The 12,153-nt window shown below is 36.1% G+C and overlaps 1 protein-coding gene across 2 annotated transcripts in view; it reads left to right on the top strand.

Moving 5' to 3' along the window:
• arhgef17 (Rho guanine nucleotide exchange factor (GEF) 17) overlaps positions 1-12,153 on the top strand; it is a 76,402-nt gene that overhangs the window by 43,586 nt on the left and 20,663 nt on the right. For both annotated transcript variants that reach the window (XM_028464477.1, XM_028464478.1), the window contains one exon: positions 11,123-11,200. In XM_028464477.1, coding sequence (XP_028320278.1) covers positions 11,123-11,200 — 78 coding nt within the window. The remainder of the gene's footprint in view (positions 1-11,122; positions 11,201-12,153) is intronic.

Raw genomic sequence — 12,153 nt, 5'->3', positions numbered from 1 at the left:
GTCCGGTAGCCTGGCCTAAAAAAGTATCTGGGGTCGCTAGAAATTAGTGATATAAAAAACGGGGTCACGACCTGAAAAAGGTTGCAGACCACTGTACCAGACCAACATGATTATTTGTTCATTTGCTTGTGAGTACAGATGGGCAGCACAACAACACGTTCACTATAATGGCTGTACCATTTCTGCTTTAAATTTGACTGAGTTGTCAGCAGCGCTGGTAAACATAGCCAACTCTACCCTATAAAGAAAAGCTGCACACAGCTGTGTCCTATATTGCACGTATAAATGCTTGAATAAAAGAGGTCACAGAGTTTAAAATAGTAGTTTTGTCAGTTTTTGTCAGAAAAAAAGATTTATGTCAAGTTTAATGGAAAGGAAAAGAAGGTTTCAGCCTGAGCCTGTTACAGAACCAACACACACAAGCAAACTTGCAGTTCATACATCAAAAAACAATAGAAAAAAGCCAGAATAAAAATGTGTTCGCTCCGAGTCTGGCATGAGCTGCTAATGTTTGGCTGCTCATGAGAAGAATAAGTTGTTTTATGGACCCCCTGTGTCCGCGTCATTAGTGACTGAGAGGCCAGAGCTCGCACAGGGACACATTAGAACACGCTGTCCCTTCAACACGCACTGCATTATCAACCTAATGTCTGAACTGTGAATGTGAGAAGAAACAGACTATGAACGCAATATGGTTGACTTGTGAAAGTGAATTTCCTTTAAACGAACAGGATGTGATGTACGTAGTTGTTTCTCGGAGGAGACAGCTGCTGGTTTGGGTTGAGTTAATTTTTACAGATGTCGATTCTCATCGGGACACAGATTGTTACCATATTGTAGATGACACCCTAAGGCAGAGATGGGCAAGTTTTATCACAGCAAAGCCACAAAAATGTGACCGTCAGATCTGAGGGCCAAGTTATGAACATTCATGCCAGCATTTACAATAATGACCCATCTGAACTATTAATACAGGAAAAAAACAAAGAGTCTGTGTGTTTTTGTGGTCATTTTGTATATATTTTTTTGTTATTTTTCTAATCATCTAATGTGTTTTTGGAGTCATTTTTTGTATTTTTGTTGTTGTTTTACACGTTTTTGGTTGTTTGTTATCTTGTGTGTTTTTCGGAGTATTTTTGGTGTCATTTTCTATTTCTTTGTTATTTGTTTGTGTTTTTGTTGCAGCTTTGAGAATCAATTTGTGTATTTCTGTTGTCAATTTGAGTTGTTGGAGTCATTTTTGTGTATTTTTTGTGGTTGTCTTCTGAGTTTTGGACTTAAATATTGGGTCATTTTCTGTGATTTTTTTAAAATCGTTTTGTGTGTTTACTTTCGGGGGCCGCACAAATTGAGACCGAGAGCCGCATGTGGCCCTTGGGCCGGCAGTTGCCCATGTCTGCCCTAAGGTCACTGACCTATGGTAGCAAATGACACTAGGTTTGAATGCAATGACTTTATTTATAAATATACATTAGTATGGGCAGCTATGTATTTTTTACAAATCGATGCAGCCCCATACCAAATAGTCCACAAACTGGTATTGCTCATGTGTAATTCATGCCTTAATGCCCTAATAAGTTGCAAGATAAAAAACCAAAGCACTGACACAAACAGAATAGCAATGACTTTTACTCTTGCACATAATGCAATTCCTTCAAATGTTATCCACGCAGAACAACACACAATTATTCACAAATTTTAACAAGTGTTTAATCATTCAGGATACATGACTCACAGTTTCATGACTTGATGATTCTTGATAACTTTAAACTTCTCTCGTTTGGTGATTCAAAGCCATGTCTTTCTCATAGCTTAGCTACACGCTAAGGGTCCTCTATGCACTGTCAGGATCCAGTCATTACATAGGCCTCCATAGTGGGCCTGTTTTTAAAGCCAGGCTCAGTTTTTTTTATTTTTTTTTTTAACTTTGAGTGCATTAGTGAAGTAAAATCTAATATTAATCTTTTAGCTGTCTTTATCTTTAATGAAATTAAGAAAAAACAGACTTAAATTGGGTTTCTGACCAACCACTTCTGGTAAATAACCAAAAAAACGTTCTGATAGGCGCATCAGATTCGCAGATGTTTTTTTTTTCTTTTCTTTTCCTTTTCATTAAATTTAATACAACATTAACAGCAACATCTTTTATCACTATCGTATGTGCTGCGAACTTCCTTATGTGGGTAACATAGAGCAGACTTTCATCGGACAACTTTGTAAAAACACACGACTGTGTCAAGATCAGTGACGTCACCGCTGTAATGGTTTTGTGTCTCGTCTCAAGGATGTGCACCGTTACACGTTGCCTTGTGTCCTTTTATTGTAATGATGCAGCAAAACTGGGATCATGCAATGAATATGTCCTGCATCTTTAAACGAGAAAGTCAGCATCAGCTCATTGTGTGTTTTTGTCCTATCTGTCTCCTGACAGGCTCACAAATATCAACCAAATCAGTCCAATCTTGTTTGTGTTGTCTACTGGATGAGTCCTTCAAATGTTTGTGTTTCAGATGGATATTCAGTTGTGTGGTTTGCTTTTCCACAGATTTGATTGTTGATTTAGATAAACATTAACACACCAGTAGCTTCATACTATTCATAAATGTGTCCTGCCTGGATGAAGAGAAGTCATGTGGCTTTGCCTCGATGGCTGGAGGCCAAATCATCGGTTTTATTCAATGCATAATGTCGCTACTCATTTATTTATTTTTTTTTTTTTTATTTATTCAGTTCATTTCCGACACGGTTGCATTCACAGAAATTCATTTGACATTCAGAGCAAAATCACATCATTGTTTTTTTTTGTCCTTTTTTCATGCCGGAAAGGGCGACGGAAAAAAGCATTATGCTTATCTAGATCCGTCCCCTAATTTGAACACAGATAATTTTACATTGAACCTCGTTTCTTCCTCATGTTATGTAATATATGTTATGTTGTTTAAATCCTGACTTAACCTGTGTGTGCGTGTGCGTGTGCGTGTGTGTGTGCGTGTGTGTGTGTGTGTACCTGCATCAGAGATACTGGTCTACTTTTGGATTCGTTACAGATGTAACTGGTGAATAGTAGTTAATCTTAGTGCTGAGGTGGTTATGGCCACGAGTGATTGTTTGTAGCCTTTAGCTTCACTCTTCTCTCTAATTTAGAATATTTGAAAAACTCTTTGAATTACTCCATTTTAAAAAAAATACACTAGGGCTGTGCAATTTTGCCTAAAAAAAAAAAAATCTCAGATTTTTTAAAGAAAAATTCAAGTTTCGATACGATTTTTGATTTATTTTTTTTTCAATGCGCTTAAAAATGACTGTCAAAAGTGCAAATGTATTGCTGTGAATGTCCTCAAGAGTTAAAATGCATAGAGCAATCTCAAAATAAAAAGTAAATGAGGCTCTGTCTGCAATTTCAACCTTTAACCCAGGTTTAAGCAAAAGTGCAACAGCTACTTCACAGTAGCTTAAATTTTCTGATTAAGAAATCAGATAACTACATATTTTATAACATATAACATTACAATTAAAAAAATAATTAACTCTTCCCTCAGCATCTCAGCATAGTGCGAATAAAACATTAAACATGCGATGGCTCACATCGGACTACGGTAACCCACAAGGATGGAACGCTAATAAGTTTGAAAAAACTGTGGTGGGGAAATTTTTTTAAATTAATTTAAAAATTAATCAAATTTGCAAAATATATTTGATAAATCGAATTTTTTGCCCAGCCCTAAAATACACCTTTACCAATCATTTCAGATTACCGTATGTTTATGATTCTATTCTGTATCTATTTATTTTCTATTTTATGTCCTTGTAGTAGTAGTAGTAGTAGTAGTAGTAGTAATAGGCACTGTTGAAAACTCAACACATTTTGAGTGCAGTTTCACTCATTCATGCATGTGTCATTGTTTGGACACCTGGGGTCATTTCTAACGGTCAGGATAGCAGCGTGTTTTGTCTGGCTGTTTTATTTTCATGACGAACAAAGACACTCGGTGGACAAAAGGGAAGCAATCCTGACTGTTATGAGCGACACCTGTGCTTTTGCTGTTGATCTGTTTTTCAATCTGTATCAGGTTACCTGCATTACATTAATACCTATGTTCCTATTCAAGAACAGCCTGGGTAGAGAACTATTGAGTTCTAGGACAGTTAGTAGTTAGTGGGCCATGTAGGCTGTCAACAAGCTCTGACAAAGATGTTGGACGCAGAGGTGAATGTAATGGATTAAGTACTCGTGTTACTGTAATTGAGTTGCTTTAATGGGTACTTGTACTTTTATAAAATACATTTCTAAATAAGTAATTTTACTTGTACTTAAGTACGTTTTAAAAGAAGAAATTGGTTACATTTCTACACCCAACCGTTACCGAGTCATTTATTATTTTTTCTTTTAAAATGATCAACGACATTGTGAAACTACGGCATATGAAATGACCAGACAACAATTGAATGCATCACATCATAGCCGACCAATCAGAGTAAACGTAATGCCATTGAATGGAGGTTATTTGCCATCAACGTCGTCCAGCCACTTCCTTGGGTTCAGATTGGCGTTTCTACCCATTATGTTGTTAACCACATGGCACATTTGGCATGACACTAGTGTTTTATATCTTTCACAAATGTAGCTATACTTGGAGCATGACAATTTAAAAAAAATTGATCATCAAATTGGAGCGAGGTGTTTGGGCTCACCCTGCAGTAAGAAAGGAGCAAATCACCCTCGAACTAATGATTGAGGGAATCAATGAAAAAACCACTTTGGACATGTGTATGAAGCCCAAATAGCAATTTATGATGTTTAAAGCACAGAAAAGTTAATTTAGTGTAACATGGGCCCTTTAAGCTGGGTGCTGTGTCACCACCTTTCATTTCTCCACACTTGTCACCAGACTGGCTGAACTGATTACACAACTCAATATACACATTATGCACAACTATAACATCACATTGCACTCCCACCTTGAAATAGTCGACTCATCTTCACCCCTTCCATTGTCCCACCCTGACTCCCTCTTCCCTGTTCCCTTCCCCGTCACCAAGGTGTAACACTGCCCTCTCTTTTACTGTATATCCTCCCTCTAATAAAGTTTTTCTTACCATTCCTTAGGGAGGGCTGGTGATGCTCACAACTAAGCAGTAGAATATATTAACTTATTTATTTAATTTCAATAATAAAACATGCATTGCTGTTGCAAAAAGATTGCACCACATATAGTGTTGACTTTCGACAGCATGTGCAGACAAGGCAGAAAAAAAAGAATTGTATATTTTGACAAACCATTTATTTTATACCGATGCTTTTGTGGAAAATAAATTAAGTTTCAATTGTGCAAAATTTTGTCTCTTGCGGTTAAAGTTTATCCATGAGATGTTTACTGTATGCAAGGGAACCGTGATTTATTACCAAAAATATATGTTGGGGGGGGGGTTGAAAGTAACTAGTAACTTTTACTTTGAGTGTCATTTATTGAGCTACTTTTTACTTAACTGTACTTCTACTTGAGGATATATCAGTACTCTTTACACCGCTGCTTGGAAGTGACACACTTATAAGAGATGCAACACCTTGGTTCAACATTTCCATAACTGAGACAAAGCATTTCTGTCCCAGTGGTACCTCCTGGTAGCAGCACTTTGGTATCAGATGATAGTGAAGCAGACATTCATTTCCACTGCTATCAAAAATAACAACTAAAGGCCTAATTTTATCCTCTTTGGTGTTGTCATTGGAATAAAAACAGGCACATGAGTTCTCTCCAGTGTTTACGGGGCCAACAGCAAACAGTGACTCATCTGGGGTTGGTTTTGTTTGTTTGGTGTTTGCTGAACTTTCTCATTTAACACCGAGGAGCTTTGCTTTGACCTGCGGCTCTGCTGCGAGACCGACCACACTGCCGCTCAAATGGGGTTTCCATGGTAACAGAAGCTAAACCCTTCATTCCTTGCATTATCTCACCACCTATTGATGTGTTTCCATATGTAAGGACACATCGTATTTTATCTGATTAGCACAAGACAACATTACAAAGCCTTTAGAGCTACAGTAGCATTTATAGCTGTACATTTCAGTCTCCTAAACTGTACACATCATGGACCCACACACATAATCCAAACAAAACAACCTTTGGAAAAAAGAGTGAATCAGCATGTGTTGGCATCATCAGTGCAAATGAGTTTTAATTTGAAACAGGAGGCAGCTGTTAATTGAGTGTCAAAAGAAACGCCTTAAAAAAAAATGTGTTGCAGCATGAAAGAAAAATCCAGATTATAATCGTACTCAGATTGTACTCAGAGGGATTTCTGCATTTTCTTAAAAGTGCAGCTGCTGTTTTTGTGTAAATACCCCTACATGTGTTAAATGACAAACACAAAATGCTTTTTAAGTATTTAAATTGTAGCCAGATTCAAACTGGCTATATTAACAGATGGGGGAAACTTCTCAGTTTGCAGTGTTGTGTTGTCACAGTGTTCTGTCCGTTGCACATTTAGTTCTAAACCCCTGCATTAATACATACATGTTTTTCGAGCGAAACCCTTGTGCTGAAACCGAAACTGTTTAAAAACAGTTGACTCATTGTATGCCCCAATTTTGCTGCATAAAACACAAATAAAAAGCACAAACACATTCATGATTCTACTAGGTTTTAAGTAAAAAACAAAAACATCTGTTTGTAGATATCTTGTTTATTAAAAAGTTTGCTTTATTTTTCAAACATCAAACTGGCACTACGCATGATGACCACATGCAGCGCAGAAAAAATGCAAAAACAAAAACAACCCTGAAATAAAAGGAAACTATCTGACAAAAAAAAAATATATATATATTTTAAAACATGTTTTGGATTTATTTATTTTTTAAATGCAGTTTAAAAAAAACCTTTTTTTTTAAAAATGTGGTCTAGTTCAGCGATTCTCAACTGGTGAGTCGAGACCCAAAAGTGGGTCACGGACCTTGTACTAGGTGGGTTGCGGACAGCTGGTCAAAAATACATAGAAACTTAATGACTCCAATGTTGGACTTGTCTTTTATTTTGAAATCAACCTTTTTTGACAGGCATGCTGGGAAATACATGTTGCACAGGAAAATATATAGATTTATGTGTGTTTTCAACATGCTATTTTTGAAAAACTAAATTTGGATGGTTGAATTCTAAAAAAAAAAGTGAGTCACGATTTAATGAACGTGGCTAAATGTGGGTCCCAGGGTGAGACCAGCTGAGAACCCCTGCTCTAGTCGATCAATTGAGACCCATGTATTGCAAACGAACACATTAGAATTATATAAATATATAATTCAATCCAAGCTTAGTGTTCACTACAAATAATTTTCTTTAACTAATTTGGAAAAAGAAGATTTTTTAAAACGTGTTTTTGATTTATTTATTCATTAAATGCAGTTTGGAGAAGAAGAAAAAACCCTAAAACATTTGTTTTTAAATGTGGTCCAGTTGATCATTTGAGATCTATGTATTACAAACGAACACATATAATTATATATCATTTATTTCAAGCTTAGTGATCACAACAAATAGATTCCCTTTAACTCATTTTGAAAATTCCTTGTGGAAAAAAAGAATAATCCATGTAATATCTAAGATTCAGTTTGACCTTTTGCTACAGGCCTTATGTAATATCTGTTAGAATAGTTATTAGGACTACCTGACTAGATGTTTGGCCTGTAGTTACTCCATTTCATTGAGTTCGTGCTCACATGTCAGGGTTGAGCTGAATTTGCATCGAACCGAAGCTCCTGTAAGTAACCGCGCTCACTTTTAAATCCATTTTTAAACAAAGAGTCATCGATAACAACCACACAAAGCTAATAAACTTTAGTACCCACTGTTCTCTCATTTTAAAGGTCAAATCTTTCCACTCTTAATACGCTGGTTTGCTCTCACACAGAGAGGCACATTCTTCCATCCACACGCCACCTCTCACCCTGTGGCGGTACCCCACTGCCCCCTGGGACCTCTTCAGATGCCAAACACTAAAGCATTGCCTTTCAGGAAAGTTATTGTTATGGTTATTTATAGGGCACAGTGGTGTTGGCAGATGGGTGTTATCCTCTCTCTATTATTCTTGCATGCATTTGTGCCTGCAGCTTTGTTTCTAGGTGTGTTAATCTGCGTGTGTGTGTGTGTGACGGTGCCCGTGGGAATCGGGGTGCATGTGTGTTGTCGTAGGACGGTGTGGGAGAGAAAAATGAGCAACGCTGAGGTTACATTGGCACCATGGTGTGTTATTGCTTGTGGCTCCGTCTGATATTTCTGAGTTATGTTTGGAAGCAGTGTATTTTTATAAGCACCCGTGAGAGCACTCTGATCATAAGTCTGACTTGTTCCAGACTCCTTATACTCTCTATACTCTCCACAGCACGCCCAAGCCTTCTTGTCATAAGTGATGGCTAAGGCCAAGGTCCACTTGGGCAAAAAAAGCAGTGATGGCACTAACATTTATAGGGCTGTCCCGATTTTTTATTTCCGATATGACACCGATATTGCAGCTTTGCGTATCGGCCGACACCGATATTGATCCAATATCAGCGTAAATCATACATACTTTTTTTTTTTTTTTTTACTTTAATAAACAAATAATTACTTATTTTGTTGTGTGGAATGTTAGAAAATCAAGTGATGTTACTCAAACAGAGAACAATAGTCAGCAACAGTAGGTATAATAATAATCATAATAATAATACATTTTATTTGTATAGCGCTTTTACAGTGCTCAAAGACACTTTACAGGGATAAACAATAAGGAAAAATACAGAGGCATAGAAATAAGTAAAAACACAATGTAATAAACAATAGATAGACTACAAGATAAACTGTATGAGAAAAACTGACCCATTTATTATTAACCAATTGGTTACATACATTTTAACCTTCATCATAATATCTACAGTATTCTACAATTGAAAAAAAACAAACCAAAAAAAAAAACGGAGAATCCGGAAATTTGAATCCGATATTCGTTTTTGGGCAAATATCGGACCGATATTCAATATCGGATCGGGACACCCCTAATTTGTTTTATCACTGGAGCAGACACGAAGCTATGCAAAATTCCGTTACTTCATTCGTGTCTAATTGTTAGATAACATTAAGAAAAAAAACTTCTGCCAGTAATAATTTAATATATTCAAATGTATTTAATATATCCTATAGACCTCCCCAAATAAGATCCATATATACTCACTCTTTAAAAGGCAGTTAAAAACATCTGATCCATTCATGAATCATCCTACATTACACATATTTACTCTATAACACCATGTTTATAATCCACATGTAATAATATGTTTGTATTTGCATGTGTATGTGTGTATGCACATATGTATGTATATTTGTTTTAAGTTTGAATTTCTTTTTTGATCTTCAATGAATATTGTGTTCAATATTTTCATTTGTCTTTGTTTATGTATTAGTTTTCCTCACACATCAACGTTTAATTGTACATTTTGCATTTGTGTTTGTTTATCAGCCTTTGTTTTAAATTGTTTGTGTTTATTGAAGTTATTCCCTCCTCGCACCTTTAATTTTGTTGTTTTTTTTTTGTTATTTTTAATGTGTGCTAAATAAATAAATGAAATGAAATGAATAAATTCATATGTGCATTTTAGGAGGACGGAAGTTGAACTCTCAAGTGTTTGCAGTGTGGGCTTCAGCTCAGTGTTGGACTGTCTTAATATTTTTCATTCACTAATTATGAGTCACTCTTATGAATATCAGCTGAGTCGTGCATTCATTTCCTGGCCTCCTCAGTATTTTCTAATCCTTTGTCTTTGTGCGCGTACATGCGTGTGACCCATTTAAAATATTCTGGGTTTGAGGCTTTTCAAATGACAAGCGCGTGTGGTTTTAGAGCCCTGAAGCAATGAATTCAATGTTTTTGTCCTAAATTTCTTTCAGTTCTTTAACTGCTGGCTCTGAAATAAATAAAGAGCAGAACTAATGTTTGTTCAAGTGCATGAAATGGAGCTTGTCTATCAACTTTGCTTCATGAATAGATTAACTCCAACTTTTGCCACAAGTCGATATTCATTCATAGGCCTTTTTTGTCATCTTTTTTTTTTTTTTAAATCAAACGACAAAAAGTGGACAAGGAAATGTTGTGGTTTTTACGTTAGGTTTTGGTGCAATTTGAGTGATGAGAGGGTTTGGAAATTCAATTTAAAGATGAAAATCCAAGAATAAGTTGTTTATGTGGTTGAAGAGTACTTTTATTTTTCTCTGTACAAACATGAAGGCATAAAATGAGGCTTTCTGAGGGAAAAAAACACTAACTAATGGATACATCACAGTTTTCACATTTATATTTATAAATACACTCATTTTCTTTAAAGTCTCTGTGGCTTGGAGATTACCAAGTCTGGCCATAGAGGATTTTAAATCGTAATCTGGTGCAAAAAAAAAAAAAAAGTATGATCAAAAGGGGTTAAGGGTTGAAATTAATATAATATAATGTAAAAAGAAAAATAAAAGCGAGAGGAAGAAAGAAAAAAAATGAAAATCTTTATCAAAGTATCATAACAGATTGATGCTTATTGTTTTGCTGAAAACACATTTTAACTTGAGATAAATGAGGAAAGTTAGTCATTACATATTTTTACCATTTTTCCCCAAAAAGCTCTGAATTGCTTTTCTATTTCTGTCTTTATCACATGCAAGTTTAATTCCACTTTTCTTAAAAATTCAGAACTTTACCTTTTGCTATAACTCTTTTTAGGGCTTTAAAAAAAAATATATATATATATAATTGTTTTTTGTAGTTTGTAAATCAATATCAGACTTCTCAGATTTTCCTTTTCTACTTCTATGTTTAGATGAATCTTTCTAAATCATTGTTTTTTTGTTTGTTTGTTTTTTAACCTCTGTTCAAAAGCCTTAATGACACAAGCGTGTGTCATTGGTGGACTTTACTTCAGGATAAAGTGTTGCACTGTGAGTGATGGAGCTTACACTTGCATCTTATCCACATCTCCTGTGTAGGTGGACATTTAAATGAAATACCAGACAGGAAGACTAGCGTCTTGATGCACCTTTATTTGTCTTCAAAGTGTCATGGTGTGGTGGAAATGTGTGTTGTTATGTTGAAATATTGAAATCTCTTCTTTTTCTAGGACATGCGTAGACATGTGATGATGACACTCCTGGACACAGAACAGTCGTATGTGGAGTCGCTACGCACTCTTATTCAGGTAACGCACACGCACACGCACACACACACATTATTGTGCATTAATGCAAGCTAAATACACGATGTACACATGCACAGAAAAGGAAAATGCTTCTTTGAATTGCTGAAAGTATGAATGAAGAAGTAGAAGTTATGTAATGTGTATATATATATGTAATGTAATGATAATCCGCCATTACCATCACATCTCTTTTGTTCTACACGTTCATACCTATGCACCAATCATTGCTATAGTTACACAATAACCCTGAATCCTTTCTGTATCAATCTTTTCATCACATACACCTTTATACCATCTCAACTTGTCATCCTCTAGATTTTTAACCCACAACCGTGTGTGTGTGTGGGTATCCATTATTTGTATGAGAAGTGTGTGTTTTTATAAATGTGTATGCTTGCCATGTGGGCGCCACTTTTGCCTCTGCCTATACACAGCGATTTCCTCATGTTGAGCCACATTCTGAATAACCCTGGGCGGTGTTTCCATGACGACGCGGGACAAGGATGTGTAACCGCGGTGACAGCTGACGGTGCATATCCTTGAAAGAAGTTGTCACATGTGGTTTAGCTAGGACACTAAGAAATCAATCTAAATTTACCTCAATGCGTTTTGCGAAGACTTAGCTATGAATGTTTTAGCAATTAGTTAAATATTGAGCTAATGTGAAAGTCCAAATAATCCTACATTTCTAAATTATTTACAATTCAGTGCAACTACAGAATTTGTTTAGAAGTTATTTTATAATAGCATGCAGTTATCAGAGAACTAGAATGGATAGACATGGCCAGGGGTGGACTGGCTATCTGGCATACCGGGCATCGTCCCAGTGGACCGCCGACCCAAGGTGGGCCGGTCTAGTCCGCTACCTTTTTTTCTTTGACGAGTTAGTGGAGGCCAACATGGTAACAGGTGGCCAAAAATGGTCCAAATGTGGCAAGAAAAGAGTTGGGCAA

The sequence above is a fragment of the Gouania willdenowi genome, chromosome 13, assembly GCF_900634775.1.
Source record: "Gouania willdenowi chromosome 13, fGouWil2.1, whole genome shotgun sequence".
Taxonomy (NCBI): Eukaryota; Metazoa; Chordata; class Actinopteri; order Blenniiformes; family Gobiesocidae; genus Gouania; species Gouania willdenowi.
Note: the sequence above shows the minus strand (reverse complement) of the source record. Positions and strands in the feature narration are given on the sequence as shown.